Genomic DNA, 19111 nt, shown 5'->3' with positions numbered 1-19111 from the left:
CACCATAGCACCACCCATCAACTAGAAAACTAAACAAAAAAAATCAATAAGCCCTCGCTGGAGAATCTACTGTAGTTGCTTAGCAGAAATTAAGACGTTTATTGGTGTGGATAAGATGGGTAAGGTGAAGCCGTGGAGGGGAAGAAGAGAATAAAGGGAAGGAGAAAGAAGAAAATGACTTTTTCTTTTCTTTTTTTTAAATTCAATTTTACAACTATTATTTACTTTTTATGTTTAGTTATTCAATAAAACAACAACAACAACAACAAACCCAGTGTATTCCCACCTAGTGGGGTCTGGGGGCTAAGATGTACGCAGTCCATACCTCTACCTCTAAAGAAGTAGAAAGGCTGTTTCCGATAGACTCCCAGCTCAAAGCACGAGATACCACACCAACACATAGTAAAGCACAGAAGCAGATTACATAACATAAATACGGCACCCATAAGTAATACAAAACAGAGGAAAGCAGAGGAAAGCACACAGATTCGTAATAAAACATGGAACACGGAACACGGAATCATAACAGGAATAAAACCCCCACCAAGTAATTCCCTACACTAGCGACCCAAAACTGGCCCTAGTCCTCTGCCCTAATTCGCGTCCTCTAGACCTTCCTATCTAGGGTCATGTCCTCGGTGAGCTGTAACTGTTCCATGTCCCGCCTAATCACCTCACCCCAGTACTTCTTCGGCCTACCCCTACCCCGCCTAAAACCATCCAACGCCAGCCTCTCACACCTACGGACCGAGGCATCCATGCCCCTCCTCTTCACGTGTCCGAACCATCTCAATCGGGCTTTCCGCATCTTGCACTCCACTGAAGTCACACCAACCTTCTCCCGGATAGTCTCATTCCGAACTCTATCCCCTCTAGTCAGCCCACACATCCAGCGCAACATTCGCATTTCTGCCACTTTCATTTTTTGAATGTGGGAGTTCTTAACTGGCCAACACTCCGCTCCATACAACAAGGCCGGACGGACTACCACCTTATAGAATTTGCCTTTAAGCTTGGGCGGCACCTTCTTATCACACAGTACCCCCGACGCTAGCTTCCACTTCATCCATCCCGCCCCAATACGGTGCGAGACATCCTCGTCAATCTCACCGTTACTCTGGATCACGGACCCAAGATACTTGAAATTATCCCTCTTACATACCTCCTGTGCTTCCAGCTTCACTACTACCTCATTCTCCCGCCTCACGTCACTAAACTTGCATTCCACATACTCTGTCTTGCTTCTGCTCACCCTGAACCCTTTAGCCTCAAGAGTTTGCCTCCACACCTCTAATTTGTCATTCACACCCCCTCGAGTCTCATCTATCAGAACTACATTGTCTGCAAAAAGCATACACCACGGCACCTCCCCTTGTATACGTCGCGTCAACACATCCATCACCAACGCAAACAAAAAGGGACTAAGAGTAGATCCCTGATGCAATCCTGTCAGGACAATGAGATCCCTGATGCAATCCTGTCAGGACAATGAAATGCTCTGAGTTTCCTCCCGCCGTTCTCACCTGGGTTTTTGCTCCATCATACATATACATATCCTTAATTGCTCTGATATATGCCAGCGGTACTCCACTCACCTCCAAGCATCTCCAAAGCACCTCCCTGGGGACTTTGTCATAAGCCTTCTCCAGGTCGATAAACACCATGTGCAGATCCTTCTTCCTTTCCCTATACTGTTCCACCAACCTCCGTACCAGGTGGATTGCCTCCTTCGTCGAGCGGCCGGGCATAAATCCAAACTGGTTTTCCGAAATAGACACTATCCGTCTCAGCCTCATCTCAACCACTCTCTCCCAGATCTTCATAGAGTGACTCAATAACTTAATCCCCCTATAGTTATTGCAACTCTGAATGTCCCCCTTATTCTTATAGAGAGGGATCATGGTACTCCACCTCCAAGCCTCGGGCATCTTTGCTGTCCTGAAGATTTCATTAAATAATCTAGTCAACCACCTTACACCAGCCTCTCCAACGAACTTCCAAAACTCCACCGGTATCTCATCCGGCCCCGTCGCCCTACCCCTTCGCATCCTGCGGACAGCCTGTCTAACCTCTTCTACCTTAAAACGTCTACAATAGCTAAAATCCCGACACTCCTCTGAGTGCTCCAGTTCCCCTAACACAATAGCTCTATCCCCTTCGTCATTCAAGAGCCTATGAAAATACGACTGTCATCTATTCTTAATGTGGCCGTCCTCCACCAAAACTCTACCGTCCTCCCCCTTAATGCACCTCACCTGATCGAGGTCACGACCCTTTCTCTCCCTAGCCTTAGCGAGTCTAAACAACTTTTTCTCCCCTCCTTTCCTCTGTAACCCTGCATACAAGCTCTCAAAAGCGGCCGTCTTAGCTGCCGTGACTGCTGACTTAGCCTCCTTCCTCGCTAGCTTGTACTCTATCCTGTTTACCCGCTTCTCCTCTTCGTCCTTACTCTCCACCAACTTAGCATACGCCCCTTTCTTGGTCCCCACTTTCTTCTCCACCTCTTCATTCCACCACCAATCCCCCCGATGGTGCCCGACCCGGCCCCTAGAAACACCCAACACCTCACTTGCATTCTCCCTGATGCACCTTGCCGCCCTGTCCCACATACTATCCACGTCCCCCCTACACTCCCACACCCCCATTCTCGCCAACCTCTCCCCTATCTCCCACGCATTCACTGGTGTCGGGCCGCCCCACTTAATTCTAGGTCTACACTCCTTACTCCTCCTCTTTCTATTCTTCTTTATACCCAAATCCATAACCAAGAGCCTATGCTGGGTCGAAAGATTCTCACTCGGGATGACTTTACAGTCCTTACACAACGCCCTATCCCCTTTCCTAAGCAACAAAAAGTCAATCTGGGTCCTGGCTATCGCGCTTTGAAAGGTGATCAGGTGCTCGTCCTTCTTCGGGAAGCCCGAGTTCACCACCACCAGCCCAAAGGCCCTCGCAAACTCCAATAGGGTAGCCCCCTCTTCATTTCTCTCCCCAAAACCAAAACCACCATGCACCTCACCAAAGCCTCCCGGTAACGCCCTGATATGCCCGTTGAAATCCCCTGCTACAACAATCTTCTCCGAACTAGGCACGCCTCTCACCACCTTCTCCAAAGCCTCCCAAAACCGCATTTTCTCCTCCCCCTCCGATCCCACTTGCGGCGCATAAGCACTACACACGTTCAGGGTAAACCCTCGAATGACCAACTTAATAGTCATCAACCTATCATTGATCCTCTTCACCTCCACTACCTGACCTCTAAGCTCTTCATCTACTAAGATGCCAACTCCATTCCTACGCCTCTCGCTCCCAGAGTACCACAGCTTGTAACCATCCATATCCCTAGCCTTAGACCCTACCCACTTGGTCTCTTGGATACACGCAATGTTGATCCTCCTCTTCCTAAGAATCTTCACCAGCTCTATGGACTTACCCTGAAGGGTCCCTATATTCCAAGACCCAACCCTCAGCCTACCGTCACTATCCACACGCCCTCCACTACCCCCCCCCCCCCCCCCCCCCCCCCCCCCCCCCCCCCCCCCCCCGGCCTCCCTCCCCCTCCCGCCCTCTCCTCATCCCGCGCCCCCACCACGGCCCCCCGCCCCAACCCCCTCGGACATGACCCTATCCACCCATTACCGCCCACAGCCACTACTACACGAAAGTATAAGAAAATATAAAGATATACACGGTGGTAGTACCAAAGCAGCAGCAAGAAATACAAGGCTCACACAAATTCAGAGAAATACTCCCGAAACAAAACTATATTCAATTAGGGGGCAAACACCACTGAACTCAACACCCACAGCCCCAAATACAGATTCCCAGCCGATAACCCAATCCAAAGCAGTACAAGAAACGACCACAGCAACAGCAACAACAGACAATATCCACAAATCCCACGCAAGTCAAGGTACAGGGGCTACTACTAGCATAATACGAAGAATGAAATATGAAATAATGAAATAAAATTGAAATATAAAATAACGAAATAACAAAGGTTAGAAGTCAGCGGATTACGCTCGTAGACCAAGCCGGAAACCAACCCCAGTGCTGACCGGCTTCCGGGGGATTCCGGTGCTGAGATGGAGCTGCGGCTGCTGGAGACGGAGCGGCGGGTGCAAACGGAGCTGCGGCTGAAGACCGATCTTCGGCTGTTGGAGACCGAGTTGGCGGCTGGAAACCGGGCAGCGGCTGGCTGGAGGCCGAGGTGGGGGGAGGGCTGGTGTACCCCATCAGGGGAGTATGGGTATGAACAGCGGGGGGGAACGGCTTGGAACCGGAGGTCGGCGACAGGGGTCGGCGCCGGGTACCGGAGGTCGGGGCCGGCGGTCGGGTCAGGTCGGCGCCGAAGGTCGGCGACGGCGACAGTGGCAGGGGACCGGGGCGAGAGAGAGGGAGAGAGGGTAGGGAGAGAGAGAGTTAGAGCGGCGCCGGAGGTCGGCGCTGGGGACCGGAGGTCGGGATAAAACAAGTAAAATAAATCATTATTAACTAATTAATGGAAACAATCGGCCGTGGCATTTACTTACCCAACGTGTATATGATCTGTCATCCATGTAATGCGAGTGAAAGGAACACACATGCATCAGAGGCACTTAAAGTACTTGTTTTGATTGAGTTTTAAGTGTGTGATTAATACTCCGTGAAGTAGAAGGGTCCAGTTGACAATCCGAGTCAAGTATAAGGGCCTCCGAGGTCATTCCACCAAATATTATTCCCACACCAGTTATGTCCCCAAAAATACACTATCCGCTTATCTTCACTATTGAATGAGAAATTCCATAAAATAATCTATCCCTTCATGATATTCCCCACAAACCACACCCAAAAGGTAAAACATTATCTCTCGTTTTCCAACCCCCTTCCATAATCCCATAATTATCAACTATCACCCTTCATAAAGCTTGTATCTCCACCCCAAACCACCGGATCCATTTGCACAGGTACATTTTCTGCCACCATCCTAGTCTCTTCTCGATCCTCAGTATAACCAAGATTCACACATTATGATGCTTGTTCGAAGCCCCTAATGGTACTTAAAGATATCAAGTCGAAAGAGCCCTAACCCTACAATTCAAGACTCAAGCAAGCAATCTAATGAGTTACGGTTTAATGGGGGAAAAGTCAACTTAAGAAACTGAACTCAAATACATTAAGTAGAAGTAACCCTCGGGGAAAGATTGAATAAGGATTTGACTTTTATAAAAGGAGAAAATAATATTTCATTTGTATCTGGCAGTGGTTTACTTGGCTTTTATCGAGTAGATTATTTTTAGCTTTCACATGTCTATCAGAAACCTCATCTCTACCTCCCAAGGTAGGGGAAAGATCCGTATACACTCAACCCTCCCTAGACCCCACTTGTGGGATTACACTAGGTATGTAAACCTTTAGCTTTAGCAAGTACTACTACTCCTATGTTTTTGGGTAGTATAAGCCATTATATGATGTTCTTTTTGCTCTTGGAGTAACGAAAATATGTCTGAAAGATGCGTAGTAGTGAAATCAAGAGATTCCAGAATTTCTCTTTCTTGAGCTATCAAGAATAAGGAATAGCCATCAAGGTCTTCTTCCTATTATACATGTGCACAAGAAGTTTTATTTAGTGTAAGGTGCCAGGTGATAGTCATAAATGATATCAAACTCCCGGTCTCATTCTGTATCATTGATAATACATGAACTAATTTCGGGTACGTAACAGATTTGAGAGTATGGAAGTACCCAATAAGGATACGTGAAATTATTTAGCTAATTATTTAGCTAACTGAATATACTACCTCCATCCCAAAATATGAGACACAATTTGACTTCTACAATTAGTTTGACCAATTTCGTCCTCAAAACAGACTGACATAATTACTGTCCAAGATCAAAAATATAACTTCTTCAACTATGTCTACTGTGCTCTTTCATTGTAAGAGTTTCAACTTCAAATATTGGAATCACCAAAAAAAATAATTTTGCACTCAAAACTTTACTAAACTTGACTTCCAAACATGAATGGTTATATCGCAAATATTGGGCCAGGTTTCCTCTACCCTCCCTCCACAAAAACAATTCAATTTAGCCAATTTACCCTAAGAAATCTCAATAGATCAATTTACTTATGAGCCATTTGAGGTTTTACAACATTATGAACAAAGAGCCAAGCAGCCTTTAGCATGATACTTGTACATTAAAATTAACTCAAGTTCCAAATCATGTGTCCATTAAGATGTTCAACGATTAATACAACACATAAACCAATAGGTGTTCAAACTCAAATGAACTGTAGTGACACGTAAAAGTAGGAAAACGTAAATTGACATGGAGTTAAAGGCTTAGGATCAGAAAAACAGTAAGGCGAAGCAAAAGCGATTCAGCCACAATGACTATAAGCCACACGATGAGATAAGATGGTGTGAGAAATATAGGGAAAAAAATATTATTGAATTGTGTATCTATATAATTACATCGAGGCCCTATTTATAGACACTACATTACAATCCTTTTCCAAGTACGTTTCTAGATACTATTTCCTATTCCTACTAGGATTCTATATTTACTATTCATATTCCTACTAGGATTCTAACACTCCCCCTCAAGCCGGTACATACAAGTCATATGTATCTAGCTTGTTACAAATGTAATTAATACGAGGACTAGTGAGGGACTTGGTGAAGATATCTGCAAGCTGATCACTTGTCTTCCCAAATCATGTAACAATATCTTCGGAGAATGTCTTTTCTCTAAGAGACAATCAATTTCAATGTACTTAGCCCTCATGAAACATCGAATTTGATGCAATATGAAAGGCCGCTTGATTATCACGCAAGTTACATCCAACAGATTTCTCAAAATTTTAGTTCTTTTAGCAACTGTTTGATCCAAACTAGCTCACAAGTTGCTACAGCCATTGCTCGATATTCTGCTTCTGCACTAGATCAAGCAACCATACTCAGTTTCTTACTGTTCCAGGACGCCAAATTACCTCCAACTAAAACACAATATCCGGATATAGAGCATCTATGGGTGATCCTGCCCAATCAGTGTTTGTATATCCAATGATATACTCATGGCCTCGATCCTCGAAGAGTAGTCCATTACCTGGAGCTGACTTTATATATCGCAGAATATGAACAATTGCATCTCGGTGACTATCATAAGGGGAAGTCATAAACTGACTTACAAAACTCACATGAAAAGAGATGTCAGGTCTAGTCACAGTAAGATAATTCAACTTCCCAACCAGAGTCGTCTATACCTTCCAGGATCACTGAGTGGCTCCCATTGTCCTAGAAGAAGTTGAACATTCGAATCCGAAGGAGTGTCAGTAGGTCTACATCCCATCATTCTTGTCTCCATAAGAATGTTCAAGGCATGCTTGCGTTGAGAAATAGCAATACCTAATTTGGATTGAGCAACCTTAATGCCTAGGAAAGTACTTCAGTCGATCAAGGTCTTTAGTCTAGAAATGTTGAAAGAGATGTTGCTTCAAATTAAAGATATCATTGTCAACATAAACCACCAAGTAAATACACAGATTTGGTGTAGAGTATAGATAAAATATTGAGAGATCAACTCCACTATGAATCATGTTAAACTCTTGAATTACTATGCTGAACTTTCCAAACCAAGCTCGACGGGACTGTTTCAGATCATAGAGTGACCTACGCAATCGGCATACGAGGCTACTAGACTCCCCCGAGTAACAAAACCAAGTGGTAGCTCCATATAGACTTCTTCTAGATCACCGGGCAGCAAAGCATTCTTAATGTTAAACTGATAAAGAGGCCAATGACGAACGATAGCCATAAATAGAAAAAGATGATCCGATGCAATTTTAGCCTCAAGAGAGAAAGTGTCACTACAATTAAGCACAAGTATCTGTGTATATTCTTTGACAACATTGTGAGCCTTAATCTGACCATCTGGACCAACTTTGACGGCAACCAACAGTAGATTTACCTACCTACACCTACCTATAGGAAGAGAAACAAGCTCCGAAGTACCATTGGTATGTAAAGCAGACATCTCATCAATCAAAGTCTTAGGGATGAAAATAGAGGACAAAGATAATACAAAAGCATAATGGGGTGATAGACGATGATAACTCAAGAAAATATAATGTGGGTTAGCATAACGAGTGGATCTTATACCTTTTTGAAGTGCAATTGATTGACTAGGAGGAGGCAAGTCCGCAGTAGGGCAGCTTCAGGCGCATGACATGAATAATTTGGGACTAATGCTGGACGCGGGCAACGATGATTAAGTCAAAAATGGTGGCACTGCAGCGGGAGATGTAGAAGTAACCGTAGATTCCTCAAAGGTTGGTGCGGGTAAGACCTCAGAGATATCAGGATTAGCAGAAGACTCATAATAAGGTTGAGATTCAAAGAATATGACATAGGTGAACAGAATGTAGCAACCCAAAATAGGTGAATAGCAACGATACCCTTTCTGAACTCGAGAGTAACCAAGAAAGACACATTTGAGAGCACGAGGGGCTAATTTATCTTTTCCTAAAACATGTGCTCCCGAAGACATGAGCGAGGATAGAGTAGAGACGTGACTAAGGAAACAGTATGAAATAAGGAACTTGACTTTTCTAAAAAGATGACATTCTATTAGTTAAATTCCTTTTGATTTTGTTTGGATCTGATTGGCTAAAGTAATAACAGGAAGAGATTGTGAATAAACAATATCGGACAGAATTGATTTGTTACCAAAAATATGATCAGAAGCACTTGAGTCCACGACCCGTAATCCAAGATTACTAGACTACGAAACACAAGCAAGAGAATTACCAGCAACAGCAACAGAAGCAACAGAAGCATCAGATTGAGCAACCAAGGCTACTGGTGGAGAAGTAACTTGCTCGATACTGAAGGAACTCATTATAATCTGTCTAAGCATTATGAGTGTTATTGGATGGTCAATTAGGTTGAACATCAGAGGCTACTTGTGGAGTTGTCTGCTTACTTGTTCAATTCCTAATCAGCTCATTATATTCCATTAAAGAAATAGAATCAAAACTGGGTAGTGGACCATGCACAATTAACATATTTCCTGCGTGTGTCTAACCTTATGACAACAACTACACTTTGGCCGAGATTTTCCAAAACGACCTCCTCTTCGTCGATTCTCCATAGATTGATATGTTTATTTTTCTATGGTTTGAGATGCGAGAACAAAAGATTCAATGACAGGTGATAAAGCTACTTTGTGACTGGGAGGTGCGGCAAGACAAAGAAGACTAGAGAATAACTCATCAATTGTAGGAACCATAGGACTAACTAAAATCTAATCACGTACTGAATCACTGTCGGTAGAAAGTCCAGCAAGTGTAAGAACTAGAAACAATGTTTGTCTATGTTTTTGTTGTTCTTCCACACTTGTAGTGACGGACATCAATGTTTCAAATTCCTCCATGGCTACTTGTGAACTATCCCAAGTAAGTAGACATATCGGATTCTTGTTTCCTTAAGTTGGTCATTATAGATATCAACTAAGTTGCTCCGACTCTTCAAAAATGTCTTTGGGTGCGTGCCGGATCCTCCAAAAACCATGTATTTTTTAAGGATCCGACATGGGTGCGGCAACATTTTTGGAGAGTCCAAGCACTTAGGATATCAACTCAACCATTGCTAGACCCCGCTTGTGGGATTACATTAGGTATGTTGTTGTATTGTGTCGAGAGGGATAAAGCCTTTAGCTTTAGCAAGTAGTACTACTACTATTTTTTTGGGTAGTATAAGCCATTATATGATGTTCTTTTTGCTCTTGGAGTAACAAAAATATGTTTGAAAGATGCATATCAGCGAAATCAAGAGATTCCAAAATCTTTCTTTCCTGTGCAATCAAGAATAAGGAATTGCCATCAAGGTCTTCTTCCTATTATACATGCGTTCAAGAAGTTTTATTTAGTGTACGGTGCCAGGTGAAAGTCATAAATGATATTGAACTCCCTGCCTCATATTCTAGTCATTGATGATACATGAATTAATTTCAGGTATGTATCAGATGAGTGTATGATAAGGATACATGAAATTATTTAGCTAATTTTTACTAGTTTATTTTCGAAAAATTATTGCGAAGTAACACCTTTTTTTAACTATCATTATTGCGAAGTAACACCTTTTTTTAACTATCACTCATCCAATATGGGTATGGCAACAACGCCAGTTTCTAAGGCATCATTTGGCAGGTTAACTCTTAAAAATCTCAATCGGCAAACTGAATATACTACCTCCGTCCCAAAATATGAGACACAATTTAACTTCAACAATTAGTATGACCAATTTCTGCCTTAAAACAAACAATGACATAATTACTGTCCAAGAATAAAAATATACCTTCTTCAACTATGTCAACTGTGCTCTTTCCCTGTAACAGTTTCAACTACAAATATTGGAATCATCAAAAACTATTTGCACTCGAAATTACTAAGTTTGACTTCCAAACATTAACTGTTATATCACAAATACTGGGCCAGGTTTCCTCTACCCTCCCTCCACAAAAACAACTCAATATAGCCAATCTACCCAAAGAAAGCTCAATAGATCAATTTATTTATGAGCCATTTGAGGTTTTACAACATTATGAACAAAGAGGCCAAGCAGCCTTTAGCATGATATACTCAAGTTCCAAATCATGTGTCCATTAAGATGTTCAACGATCAATGGGAAGCATAAACCTGTAGGTGTTCAATCTCAAATGAACTGTAGTGCCACGTAATAGTAGATAAAACGTAAATTGACATGGAGTTATAAAGGCTTAGGATCAGAAAAACAGTAAGGCGAAGCAAAAGCGATTCAGCCACAATGACTATAAGCCACACGTTGAGATAAGAAAGAAAACAGATGAGGATTAACACATTGATCAACTATTAAATGAACATCTTAATTATGGCAAAGAGAGAACATACAGGATTGTGGAACTCTTCACCTAGCCCAAGGTTTGACACGATGGAATGTATCAGCATAGAGAATTGATGCACCAAAAAGGATCCAGCTCCAAGCTGAAATAAGATTAAGATTGAAGATCATTAAAGAACCATCAGAACAAGCAAATTTATCACTGCTGAAAAATGAATTACTTGGACTCAATATCTAACCACTGATCCATAGATAGTCAGGTAGAATATGTTTTTCCTTCCAGTCGGCAGCAATTTCATCCCCTGTAAATGAAGCAAATAATGTAACAGATCAGATATTATTAGGGGACTCTAAAAGAAACTGTCAGAAAAGCTTGTTTTTTATTGGCAAAACTTGTATACGCTAGTTAATTTCTTTTCAATGTCAAATCTGACAAGGTATACCATACAGTTCTTTGTAAGAGTAGTTCAATGTTGCAGCCCCCCATATTTGAGGTCTATTCTAGATAAATGGTATCATATGTTTATGTCACCCTAATTCTTGTCAGACGTTTATCCTAATTGTGATTATGCCTCTGTATCCGTATCCTCTTGCAGTCCCTTCATGGGGTCACATGAAACAAAAATGGAAGTCAATTGTCATGTATTATGCTTGTCATTTGCTGGTCAGGTGTGTGTGTGGGTGGGGGTGGGGGGGGGGGGGGGGGGGTTTTACAGATGATCATTGCAACTAAGAAATTTAGACAACATGATTTTTTTATGGTAACTGACGTTAAAATCTTTTTATAGACGGAACCTGTTGAGAGAGAAAATGCTCCATGGGACGAATTTCGAGAAAATTTTAATTTCAGTTTTCGAGCACATCCAGTCTACTCCGGCGAAGATCTCACATTGGAGTTGTATTTTCCACCAATCATTTCACTAGTGATTGCCGGAGCACTCTTGTTGAAGGTACTTGGCAGGCGTTTGGACATGGGGTTATGGATCATGATTTCAAATCAACGTTTGGACATGTGATTTGGGATTATGATTTCAAATCCTAAATTCTCCAAAAAGCAGGATTTTGGATTCTAAATAATGATTTCAAGTTTTTTTTAAATGGCAAACTTGAATCATAAGTTTATAATTTGTTAAAAAAGACCCACCATTTTAAATTTTGCAAAGACGGACTCATGCTCGGTGTGGAGAGACTGTATGTACCATGTAAAAGGATTATATTAAAGAATAACTAGTTACTACTATTGTTGACTAGTGGATCTTAATAAAATTATGTGTATTTTTGAAAGTTTGTAATCGCAAACATTTACTTATAAAAGAAACATGAAAATATGTGATTTATCCAATGTTTATCAAAAGCAAACAGCGCAAAAAAGCTACAAGGTTCGTTGGGGCTTTAAGCGCAAATAAAGTGTGGGCTTTAACGAAAAGGGTGCAAACAACAACAACAACAAACCCAGTGTAGTCCCACAAAGTGGGGTCTGGGGAAGGTAAGATGTACGCAGACCATACCACTACCTCTGAAGAAGTAGAGAGACTGTTTTCGATAGACCTCCGGCTCAAGCTAAAGGATAGTAACAAGTGGATGGATGACTTAATAAAATCAGGAATAAGAAATAGTAAATTGGAAATCAGAGAAATACGAAATACGCGAAAATAAGAGCGACACGAAAAAAGAAAACAAGTACTAAGACATAAGACATAGGGCCCCCACCTAGTCGTACCATACACACACAAACCCAGGACACATATGTACAAGCTTCGGATTACTAACCCGACTACACCATAACACCTCGGACTGCAAGCTACAACCCACACACTCCCATTAGCCTTCTACCCTTATTTGTGACCTCCACACTTTCCTATCTAGGGTCATGTCCTCAGTCAGCTGGAGCTGCTCCATATCATGTCTAATACCTCCCTCCAGTATTTCTTTGGTCTACCTCTACTCCTCCTGAAACCATCCATAGCTAGCCTCTCACACCTCCGGACTGGGGCATCCGCGCCCTCCTCATCACATGCCCGAACCATCTCAGTCTTCCTTCCCGCATCTTGTCATCTACCGAAGCTACCCCACCTTCTCCCGGATAATCTCAATCCTAACTCTGTCCCCTCTGGTAAGCCCACACATCCAACGCAATATTCTCATTTCCGCCACCTTCAATTTTTGGATATGAGAGTGCTTGACTGGCCAACACTCCGCCTCATACCACATGGCCGGCCGGACTACCACTATAAAATCTGCCTTTAAGCTTAAGGGACACCTTCTTATCACACAACACTCCCGAGGCGAGCCTCCACTTCATCCAACCTGCTCCAATACGTTTAGAGACATCTTCATCGATTTCACCATTCCCCTAAATTGTAGACCCAAGATACTTAAAACTGTCCGTCTTACAGACATCCTGGGAGTCCAACCTCACCACTACTTCATCCTCCTACCTCAAGTCACGAAACTTGCATTTCAAATACTCCGTCTTGGACCTACTCAACCTGAACCCCTTGGACTCAAGGGTTTGCCTCCAAACCTTCAATTTGTCATTTACACCCACCCCCACCCCGCGTCTCATCAATTAGCACTACATCATCCGCAAATAACATACACCAAGGCACCTCGCCTTGAATGCTCCACGTCAACACGTCCATGAACGGACCAAGAGTCGATCCTTGGTGCAACCCTGTCTCCACTGGAAAATGCTCTGAGTCTTCTCCCACCGTCCTCACATGGGTCTTCCCTCCATCGTACATTTAAGCTTAATAGCTCTGATGTACACCATCGGAACCCCTCTCACCTCCAAGCATCTCCAAAGAACCTCCCTCGACACTTTATCATACACCTTTTCCAGGTCGATGAACACCATATGCAAATCCCTCTTCCTTTCTCTATACTACTCCACCAATCTCCTCATCAGGTGGATTGCCTCTGTCGTCGAACGACCAGGCATAAATCCAAACTGATTCTCTGAAACGGACACGACCCTCCTCAACCTCCGCTCAACCACTCTCTCCCAAATCTTCATAGTGTGACTCAACAGCTTAATACCCCTATAGCTGTTGCAACTCTGAATGTCACCTTTGTTTTTATACAGCGGAATCAACGTACTCCATCTTCAAGCCTCAGGCATTTTCGCAGTCTTGAAAATACCGTTAAACAAAATAGTCAACCACCTTTAACCTGCCTCGCCAACATACTTCCAAAAATCCACCGGGATCTCGTCAGGCCCCGTCGCCCTATCCCTTCGCATCCTACGACTAGCCTCTCTGACCTCCTCAACCTTAAAACACCACCAGTAACTGAAATCACGGCTCTCCTCCGAGTGCGCCAGCTCCCCTAACATGTCTCTCCCCTCGTTCAAAAGTTTATGAAAGTATTCCTGCCATCTCTTCTTAATGTGAACATCCTCCACCAAAACACTGTCATCCTCCCCCTTGATGCACTTCACTTGATCGAGGTCACCTCTCTAGCCTTAGCAAGCTTATACAACCTCTTTTCCCCGCCTTTCTCCTCTAACCCCGCATACAAGCTCTCGAACGCTGCCGACTTAGCAGCCGTAACTGCTAACTTAGCCTCCTTCCTTGCTACTTTGTAGACCTCCCTATTCACCCATTTCTCTTCTTCATCTTTACTCTCAATCAACTTAACATACGCCTCCTTCTTAAACTCTACTTTTTTCTTAACTTCTTCATTCCACCACCAGTCCCCCTTATGACGTCCTGCCCGACTCCTCGAAACACCCAACACTTCTCTAGCAGTCTCCGTGATGCAACTGACAGCCTTATCCCACATAGTATCCACGTCCCCCCTGCACACCCAAGCCCCCAATCCCGCCACCTTTTCCCCTATCTCCAAAGCACTAACCGGCGTCAAGCCCCCCCACTTAATTGTAGGACGACACTCCCCGGCCCTTCTCTTCTTGCACTTCTTGATAGACAAGTCCATCACTAGAAGCCTGTGCTGGGTCAAAAGATGCTCACTCGAAATGAATTTACAGTCCTTACATAACCCCCTATCACCCTTCTTAAGCAGCAGAAAGTCAATTTGGCTCTTGGCTATCACGCTTCGGAAGGTAATTAGGTGATCTCCTTCTTTGGAAAACTCAAATTCACTACCACCAGCCCAAAGGCCCTCGCAAAATCCAACATAACAGCTCCCTCACCGTTTCTGTCACCGAAACCATAACCTCCATGCACATCGTCATAACCTCCCCCAGTAAGACCCCAATGTGGCCATGAAGTCCCCTGCTATGACAATCTTCTCCGAGCTAGGCACACTTCTCACCACCTCGTCCAAGTCCTCCTAAAAATTCGCTTTCGCCTCCTCATCCAAGCCCACCTGCGACGCATACACACTACACACATGCAACGAAAAACCCCCAAAGACCAACTTAATCTTCATCAGCCTATCACTGACCCTCTTAACCTCCACCACCTGCCCTCTAAGCTCCACATCCACTAAGATGCCCACTCCGTTCCGACACCTATCACTCCCTGAGTACCATAGTTTGTACCCATCCACATCCCTAGCCTTAGATCCCACCCACCTAGTCTCCTGCACATACGCAATATTAATCCTCCTTTTCTTAAGAATCTTCACCAGCTCTACGGACTTACCCTGAAGGGTCCCAATATTCCAAGACCCTACCCTCAACCTATCTTCTCTCGCCTCTCGCCCACCTCTAACACCCTTCACCGAACCCGCACTAACGCCCGACCTATACCCCACACCCACTTCATCCCTGCCCTCCTCACCCCCTCCCAAAACTGCCCCCAACCCCAGCCCCCTCGAATATGACCCTAATCCACCATCGACCCCTCTAGCCACTACTCAAAACCCAAACAAAACCCCAAACCGACACACAAAACGAACAAAGCAACGGTACAAAAACAGTAAAGGAAGGCACACGCAAAGTGCACTGATCCTCCTAGCAGCTAGCACAAACATACAACAAACAGAAAATAAGAAACAGAAACAAGAAACAGAAACAAAAGCAAGAAACAGAAACAGAAAACAAACAGCAGAAACAAAATAATATAGAAAACCAAACTATATGTAATGACTAAATATTAAAGTTAAGATGTGACTGGTGCTCCTGCGTGCTGCTGTTTCTGGTAATTACGATGTCAAAACTGGTAGCCGGAATAAAATCGCCCGAAAGAACGTCGTTGGTGCATTGCCGGAGTGTCGCAGGCGAGTCTTCTAGGTACTGCCGGGATCTGGGTGCCGGCTTACGTCGTACCAAGCTTCTTTACCACTGATGGACACCTACACTGTCGCCGGAGTCGAGCCGGCGGCACCTAATCCCGCCGGCGATAGCAGCGACGAGACAGAGAATGGGAACGAAGAGGGAAAAGGATAGAGAGAACTGGAGGGAAGAACTGGGGGGGGGGGGGGGGGGGGGGGAGAGAAAGATAGAGGAAGTAATCCTTACCTGCTTCCAGCGCGTCTACGCCAGCGCCGGAGTCTGCCAGTCCGACAAAGAGTACGTTAAGGGTGAGAGTTAAAATGAAACGTTAGGGTTTTAACGTTAGAGAGGAAAGAGAGGAAATTCCCGGCGCAAAGAGAGAAAAACAAATACAAATATATATGTTTAGTCCAAGATAAATAATTATAGGCATGAATGACAAATATATGAACAAATAAATTGAAAAAAGATTGCAATAAAGTGACATATCAATGTTCAGTATCGCTTTCAGAAGAGGCTCATTGGCAATGAAAAGTATGCCCCTCGGAACTTTGATGACGACACTAAAGTGCACATTAAGTGAGGCAAAGCCCTCAACACATTTGAGCCTCACTTCAAGGTTAAAGTGCACCTTTGACAACACTGGTCATTTATCAATGCGGAACCTTAGGATATTCTGATATCTTGTTCATGAATTATGTTTGCTCATTTGGTAAAATTGTACAAGAATTAGGGAAATTAGATAGCTTTCATTACTTGTAGGATTTTCATATTTATGAGAAAAAAATACGACTTAAGAAATCCAAATTGCATATCCAAACAAAACTTCAACTTCAAATCAATCTGATTTCAAATCATTTCCGAACGGGACCTTAGTTTAGAGGACAGAACGTATTTCAATTCGGGGCGCAAATCATATGATCTGAGTGCAGCACTGATTCGGAGATATGGTTTGAGTAGGTTGAGCGTAGCAAGAACTTGATACCAAGAACGACAATCAGCAGGAAGATTCTCCTTCGGATATGCCAATCACTGTGAAGTGTGTGAGAAACCAAGGTAATGTAATTAAAAAAAGGGACCACCTTGCAAGTTTTCTGCTCTCAGAAGTTCAATAACTATGACCACTATACGAGTGTTGTTGCAGTACAGGGACAGAGAAGGTAAATTATTATTATGCCAGAAACATTAAATGCAGGTTGGAAGGATGTAATAACAAAAATGGAAAGCATCACTATTAAAGGAGCATTTGCTACATGTGAGAGAACACCTACTACAAGTGGAAAACCGAACAGAAGTGCTGAAGGAACTTATATTGAGGCGCTGGCTAGAAGCAAATGGAAGATCAATGACCTACAGATGATACAGTCAACTGGGAACCCCATCAGAGTCGAGGAGATACCTATCCTTCGAAATCAGATCTCCTGAGTAGATGCATGATTGGAAGATTCACCGGCGACTATGAGACTCCAACTCATAATGAAGTGTCTATATGCATTTGCAACACATGGAAAGATGCTAATGGTGTTCAGGTGTATGACATGAATGGTTTCAAATTTCTATTCGAGTTTCTGATGAGGAAGATAGAGGAACATATTCGGTTGGTGAGGGTGAAGGAAGCGAAGCACCTTCAATCCGGATGCATTCCAACTATTAAAATTGATGATTGGGTTTGAATCAGATTTTTGGGGCTAACACTTCATTTATGGAACCAGAAATAGCATGAAGGAAATGGGCAAGAATTGTGCTGTCTGGCTGGAAACGGAGGAAGAAACAGAACTCAAGAAGAATCTGTGACAGGCTCAAATCACCGCACCGGGTCCATCAGAGAATATTCCACACATGGGGAGATTGAAAACAAGCGTAAGTGTGTAACGACTTTGCTTCATGAATGGTGAGTTGATATCTATGATTTGCTAGAAACAAAGCTGGAAAGAATGTAGGTAGGCTAGCCAAGAAATTGTGGAATAGATGGATGGATCAAGCACATTTAAAGTCAATTCGGAGCAGTGGAGAAATTATCATAATGTGGTATGAAAGAGTTCGGCATGGTGACCTCATTGAGGTGGGGAACCACAATCGAACTATCAACACTGGCACAAAATTTCACTTGGTGGTCTATGGAGCAAATGATAGGAGGGATGAAAAACCTACAGTTGTTAAAGGAACATGAGGTCCATGTATTGTGTATAGACTTCAACATGACCAAGTTCCCAATTAAAAGAGGAGCAAGTTGCGGAAGAATCTCTGGACCGATGTCTGAATTCTAAGAGATTATAAATGATATAGAGCTTGTAAATCCTCCTTTATTTGGGGGATCGTTTACATGGATGAATAAAAATAATCAACTCTGATGCCTCAAGAATTAAAAGGTTTCTTTATTCTACTTAATGGGACGTAGAAATCAGAAGCATCAAACAATCCATTCTCCCTACGATGGGATCAGATCATAGTCCAACTAAACTCTCGTGTGGGGAGTGGGAATGGCCCAAGTCACATTTCAAATTTAAGAACTGGTGTGTTGAAGTAGAAAGGTTCTTAGATTTAGAAAAGAAATGGTGGTCCATCCTTTGTAGTTTCAGGTAGACCGTATTATATCTTGGCTACTAATATGAAATTATTAAAGGTGAAACTGAAGGAATGAAACATGGCAAGTTATGAAAGTCTGGGGAACGGGAAGAAAAAAAATCCTTATTTAGATAGTAGAGTTTGATAAAGGTGCAAGAGCAAAGCGACTTTAATAATGATGAACTACTTATTAAGGCAACTCAGTAATGGAATTTGAGGAAGCTGCAAAGATGAGAAGACTGCATGGAGGCAAAGACCCAAAATTTGTGGTTAAAACAAGAAGACAAGAATACTAAATTATACCATAGGATGGCAAACTCTTACAAAAGGGTTAACTCAACTGATAAGCTGGTAGTTAATGGGCAGCAAGATTTACTAAGGAATATGCAAAGGGTCGTGGGTTGTGTGTGGAGACTTCAAATTAAACAAGTTCTCAACCAACCAAGCAAGTGGTAGAAGAAACTCAACTGATAAGCTGGTAGTTAATGGGCAACAAGATTTACTAAGG

At 43.1% G+C, this 19111-nt stretch overlaps 1 protein-coding gene across 4 annotated transcripts in view; it reads right to left on the bottom strand.

Moving 5' to 3' along the window:
* Nucleotides 1-19111, bottom strand: part of LOC107877117 — a 75729-nt gene that overhangs the window by 44317 nt on the left and 12301 nt on the right. For all 4 annotated transcript variants that reach the window (XM_016723871.2, XM_016723865.2, XM_016723874.2 and 1 more), the window contains exons 5-6: nucleotides 11099-11161; nucleotides 10910-11002 (exon numbers count right to left, since the gene is read on the bottom strand). In XM_016723871.2, coding sequence (XP_016579357.1) covers nucleotides 10910-11002; nucleotides 11099-11161 — 156 coding nt within the window. The remainder of the gene's footprint in view (nucleotides 1-10909; nucleotides 11003-11098; nucleotides 11162-19111) is intronic.

Source organism: Capsicum annuum, chromosome 1 (assembly GCF_002878395.1).
Source record: "Capsicum annuum cultivar UCD-10X-F1 chromosome 1, UCD10Xv1.1, whole genome shotgun sequence".
In the NCBI taxonomy this organism is placed as follows: Eukaryota; Viridiplantae; Streptophyta; class Magnoliopsida; order Solanales; family Solanaceae; genus Capsicum; species Capsicum annuum.
This window is presented reverse-complemented; position numbering and strand designations above follow the sequence as displayed.